The 6,000-nt window shown below is 44.2% G+C and overlaps 1 protein-coding gene across 1 annotated transcript in view; it reads left to right on the forward strand.

The window, feature by feature from the left end:
- The window catches only part of LOC143703103 (GTP-binding protein 2-like), a gene marked incomplete at its 3' end in the record, with an annotated part of 29,419 nt that extends 23,527 nt beyond the window's left edge, over positions 1–5,892 (forward strand). The window contains exons 10-11 of the mRNA XM_077197241.1: positions 4,210–4,381; positions 5,728–5,892. Of these exons, the coding sequence (XP_077053356.1) occupies positions 4,210–4,381; positions 5,728–5,892 (337 nt within the window). The remainder of the gene's footprint in view (positions 1–4,209; positions 4,382–5,727) is intronic.
- Positions 5,893–6,000: the final 108 nt, after the last annotated feature.

Genomic DNA, 6,000 nt, shown 5'->3' on the forward strand with positions numbered 1-6,000 from the left:
GTGGTGTACAGTAGAGGTAGAGTACAGTGGTGTACAGTAGATGTAGAGTACAGTGGTGTCCAGTAGAGGTAGAGTACAGTGGTGTACAGTAGAGGTAGAGTACAGTGGTGTACAGTAGATGTAGAGTACAGTGGTGTACAGTAGAGGTAGAGTACAGTGGTGTACAGTAGATGTAGAGTACAGTGGTGTACAGTAGATGTAGAGTACAGTGGTGTACAGTAGAGGTAGTGTACAGTAGAGGTAGAGTACAGTGGTGTACAGTAGAGGTAGAGTACAGTGGTGTACAGTAGAGGTAGAGTACATAGAGTACAGTGGTGTACAGTAGAGGTAGAGTACAGTGGTGTACAGTAGAGGTAGAGTACAGTGGTGTACAGTAGAGGTAGAGTACAGTAGTGTACAGTAGAGGTAGAGTACAGTAGTGTACAGTAGAGGTAGAGTACAGTGGTGTACAGTAGAGGTAGAGTACAGTGGTGTACAGTAGATGTAGAGTACAGTAGTGTTCAGTAGATGTAGAGTACAGTAGTGTTCAGTAGATGTAGAGTACAGTGGTGTACAGTAGAGGTAGAGTACAGTAGTGTTCAGTAGATGTAGAGTACAGTAGTGTTCAGTAGATGTAGAGTACAGTGGTGTACAGTAGAGGTAGAGTACAGTAGTGTTCAGTAGATGTAGAGTACAGTGGTGTACAGTAGAGGTAGAGTACAGTAGTGTTCAGTAGATGTAGAGTACAGTGGTGTACAGTAGAGGTAGAGTACAGTAGTGTTCAGTAGATGTAGAGTACAGTGGTGTACAGTAGAGGTAGAGTACAGTAGTGTTCAGTAGATGTAGAGTACAGTGGTGTACAGTAGAGGTAGAGTACAGTAGTGTTCAGTAGATGTAGAGTACAGTAGTGTTCAGTAGATGTAGAGTACAGTAGTGTGCAGTAGATGTAGAGTACAGTAGTGTTCAGTAGATGTAGAGTACAGTAGTGTTCAGTAGATGTAGAGTACAGTAGTGTTCAGTAGAGGTAGAGTACAGTAGTGTTCAGTAGAGGTAGAGTACAGTTGTGTTCAGTAGATGTAGAGTACAGTGTTGTACAGTAGAGGTAGAGTACAGTGGTGTACAGTAGAGGTAGAGTACAGTGGTGTACAGTAGAGGTAGAGTACAGTGGTGTACAGTAGAGGTAGAGCACAGTGGTGTACAGTAGAGGTAGAGTACAGTGGTGTACAGTAGAGGTAGAGTACAGTGGTGTACAGTAGATGTAGTGTACAGTGGTGTACAGTAGAGGTAGAGTACAGTGGTGTACAGTAGAGGTAGAGTACAGTGGTGTACAGTAGAGGTGGAGTACAGTGGTGTACAGTAGAGGTGGAGTACAGTGGTGTACAGTAGAGGTAGAGTACAGTGGTGTACAGTAGAGGTAGAGTACAGTGGTGTACAGTAGAGGTAGAGCACAGTGGTGTACAGTAGAGGTAGAGTACAGTGGTGTACAGTAGATGTAGTGTACAGTGGTGTACAGTAGAGGTAGAGTACAGTGGTGTACAGTAGAGGTAGAGTACAGTGGTGTACAGTAGAGGTGGAGTACAGTGGTGTACAGTAGAGGTAGAGTACAGTGGTGTACAGTAGAGGTAGAGTACAGTGGTGTACAGTAGATGTAGAATACAGTGGTGTACAGTAGAGGTAGAGCACAGTGGTGTACAGTAGAGGTAGAGTACAGTGGTGTACAGTAGATGTAGAGTACAGTAGTGTACAGTAGAGGTAGAGTACAGTGGTGTACAGTAGATGTAGAGTACAGTGGTGTGCAGTAGATGTAGAGTACAGTGGTGTACAGTAGAGGTAGAGTACAGTGGTGTACAGTAGATGTAGAGTACAGTGGTGTACAGTAGAGGTAGAGTACAGTGGTGTACAGTAGAGGTAGAGTCCAGTGGTGTACAGTAGAGGTAGAGTACAGTGGTGTACAGTAGATGTAGAGTACAGTGGTGTACAGTTGAGGTAGAGTACAGTAGTGTACAGTAGAGGTAGAGTACAGTGGTGTACAGTAGAGGTAGAGTACAGTGGTGTACAGTTGAGGTAGAGTACAGTGGTGTACAGTAGAGGTAGTGTACAGTGGTGTGCAGTAGAGGTAGAGTACAGTGGTGTACAGTAGAGGTAGAGTACAGTGGTGTACAGTAGAGGTAGAGTACAGTGGTGTACAGTAGATGTAGAGTACAGTAGTGTACAGTAGATGTAGAGTACAGTAGTGTACAGTAGAGGTAGAGTACAGTGGTGTACAGTAGATGTAGAGTACAGTAGTGTACAGTAGATGTAGAGTACAGTGGTGTACAGTAGATGTAGAGTACAGTGGTGTACAGTAGAGGTAGAGTACAGTAGTGTACAGTAGAGGTAGAGTACAGTAGTGTACAGTTGAGGTAGAGTACAGTGGTGTACAGTAGATGTAGAGTACAGTGGTGTACAGTAGAGGTAGAGTACAGTGGTGTACAGTAGAGGTAGAGTACAGTAGTGTACAGTAGAGGTAGAGTACAATAGTGTACAGTTGAGGTAGAGTACAGTAGTGTGCAGTAGATGTAGAGTACAGTAGATGTAGAGTACAGTGGTGTACAGTAGAGGTAGAGTACAATGGTGTACAGTAGATGTAGAGTACAGTGGTGTACAGTAGAGGTAGAGTACAGTGGTGTACAGTAGAGGTAGAGTACAGTAGTGTACAGTAGAGGTAGAGTACAGTAGTGTACAGTAGATGTAGAGTACAGTGGAGTACAGTAGAGGTAGAGTACAGTAGTGTACAGTTGAGGTAGAGTACAGTGGTGTACAGTAGATGTAGAGTACAGTAGATGTAGAGTACAGTGGTGTACAGTAGAGGTAGAGCACAGTGGTGTACAGTAGATGTAGAGTACAGTAGTGTACAGTAGAGGTAGAGTACAGTGGTGTACAGTAGAGGTAGAGTACAGTGGTGTACAGTAGAGGTAGAGTACAGTAGTGTACAGTAGAGGTAGAGTACAGTAGTGTACAGTAGAGGTAGAGTACAGTAGTGTACAGTAGATGTAGAGTACAGTGGTGTACAGTAGAGGTAGAGTACAGTGGTGTACAGTATAGGTAGAGTATAGTATACTTTTTATTTGAGGAATATTCTTTTTTGTACACGTTAGATGAGTAAATGCTTACATTTAATCTAGAACTACAATAACGTCATGTTTAAGCTAAACGCCTCTGCACTTCGATTTGTCTCAACATTGGGGCAGGAGAGCTGTCAGTCAATAAATGGGAAAACAAAGTAAATTGTGTTACTTATTTGAAAAAGTAACTTTAATTTAAAGGCAGGGTAGGCAATGTGTTTCTAAAACACTTTTTACCAAATTTATTTAAATTGTCTTTATATACCAATACATATCTAAAATGTAAGTACTCTGAAAAGGAGTTTATAAAAATAGAGTGTCTGTAGTCCTCTCAGGGCTGCAATAAACACAGCTCATTATTCCATTTGGGCCGAGTGCTCTGATTGACTGGGCAATTGTCACTCTCCCTCGTTGCTATGGCTACCAGCACTGCTGCAACAGGAGCTGCCCACATGCGTGCACTCGGTTGAGTTGCTCATTTCGGAAGAGGAGAGGCGCGTACAGGCCTATACTGGGAAGCTAGGAAGTCTCACAATTGTGGCAGAGAAAGAGCAGTCAAATTCCCAGTACCACCTGTACCTGCATATACAGTCAGTGCAGGCAAACAAGGCAGAAAAAGGTAACGTCCCTCCATGCACTGCGCTCCGCACCGGTAAACGGGTCCTCCAGCTAAGCGGTCGGCATCACGCGTTCATGTGTTTTGGGGGCGTGGCTTTCTGCTAGTTTCTCAAACCTACCTACCCTGCCTTTAAGTAATTTTAAAAGTAATGCATTACTTTACTAGTTACTTGAAAACGTAATCTGATAACATAACTCAAGTTCTTGTAATGAGTTACCGCTAACACTGCTAATGCCTCTGTGTGTGTGTGTGTGTGTGTGTGTGTGTGTGTGTGTGTGTGTGTGTGTGTGTGTGTGTGTGTGTGTGTGTGTGCACATGTGTGCATGTGCGCGTGTGTGTATGCGTGCGTGCGTGTGTGTGTGTGTGTGTTTGTGTGTGTGTGTGTGTGTGTGTGTATGCGTGCGTGTGTGTGTATGCGTGCGTGTGTGTGTATGCGTGCGTATGCGTGTGTGTGTGTGTACGCGTGTGTGTGTGTACGCGTGTGTGTGTGTGTATGTGTGTGTGCAGTGGGATCTGCCGAGAGGGGGAGCAGCTGGTTGTCGGACCCACGGATGACGGGGAGTTTCGGGAGCTGGCGGTCCTCAGTATCCAGAGGAATCGCTCTGGGTGTCGGGTCCTCAGAGCGGGACAGGCCGCTACTCTGGCACTCGGAGATTTCGACCGCTCGTTGTTACGAAAGGTGAGCATTTCTATTGGAGGATGCAGAAGATACTGAATCTGAGCTGTTACACTAGGGGTGGATTGCACCTGTAACCATTAAAGGAGTAGTTCTCTTCAGAATGAAAATGTCCTGATGATTTACTCTCCCCACGTCATCCTAGATGTTCATGTCTTTCTTTATTCAGTCGAAAAGAAATTACGTTTTTTGAGGAAAACACTCCAGGATTTTCTCCATATAGTGACTTCAATGGAGTCCAACGGGTCGAAGGTCCAAATGTGAGTTTCAGTGCAGCTTGAAAGTCTCGACACGATCCAGCCGAGGAATAAGAGTCTGATCTAGACAAACCAGCGCACATTTTTAACAAAATAAACATTTATATACTTTTAACCACAAATGCTCATCTTGCACTAGCTGTGATGCGCCACACATTACACAATCAGTGTGGCGAACAGGACGGCCGAGGGATCTGAGAGAACGGCGCGAGGCCGGTGGTGCGATTGATAATGAGCACACCAGTCTCGCATCTCTCACAGAGGAGCGGAAGCATAAAGGAGGAACGACGACGTTGATGATCGAGAGAGGAACAGGCCTGTATTTTAGTTGAGTTTTGTTTTGTTTTTTTAACATTTAAACATACTTTATTAAAATAAAACCAAACAAACTAAAATACCGCCAGCAGCCACTCGCAGACGACTGCTGGCTAAAATAAAACACAAATACAAAACTCAACTAAAATACAGGCCTGTTCCTCTCTCGATCATCAACGTCGTCGTTCCTCCTTTATGCTTCCGCTCCTCCGTGAGAGATGCGAGACCGGTGTGCTCACAGGTGTTGCTCATTATCAATCGCACCACCGGCCTCGCGCCGCTCTCTCACATCCCTCGGCCGTCCTGTTCGCCACAATCAGGTTGAAAGGTCACGGTAGGAGGAAGAACAGACCCAGTGTTTACAAAGCGAACGTACAAAGACTAAGTCAAACGCCATTTACCAAGAAAACAAAATAAAATGTAAAACAATGATGTCGGACGATTTTGAAGTTGGAGCAGAAAATGAGATGAATGAGTTTTTCCACTACTCCACATTTCTGAACCGGAACACACGTGACCTTTCAACATGATTATGTAATCCGTGAGGAATTGATTGGATGGTTGTGATTTGCTATTGGAGGATCTCATGTGAGTGACAGTTTGCCCCGCCCACATCATCAGAGAAGAGATATTAAAACAAATTATGAAGTTTGGTGCAATAGAGTTATTAGATAAACCTTGATTTAATCTAGGTTTAAACAGGATGATTGTTTAAGTGTTCAGTACTGGAGCCGGTGTAAGTTGTTTGGGTGTGTGTGTGTGTTTGTTCTGTGGCAGGGAATGGTGATGGTTAGTCCCGAGATGAACCCTGATATCTGCTGGCGCTTTGAGGCAGAGATCGTTTTACTCTTCCATGCCAAAACTTTCCACAAGGGCTTCCAGGTGACTGTTCATGTGGGCAACGTTAGACAGACGGCCACAGTTGAGGCTCTGCAAGGAAAGGTGAGTCGTTTTATCCGTCTGACAGATTGTTAGATAACAATAACAATTAAGCACTTACACAGTTTTATGCACTATTGTAACCTAATGTATGCACATTAAGGAAATTAT

This window comes from Siphateles boraxobius, unplaced genomic scaffold (genome assembly GCF_051911475.1).
Source record: "Siphateles boraxobius isolate OS27281-9 unplaced genomic scaffold, OSU_SipBor_1 373, whole genome shotgun sequence".
Lineage (NCBI taxonomy): Eukaryota > Metazoa > Chordata > Actinopteri > Cypriniformes > Leuciscidae > Siphateles > Siphateles boraxobius.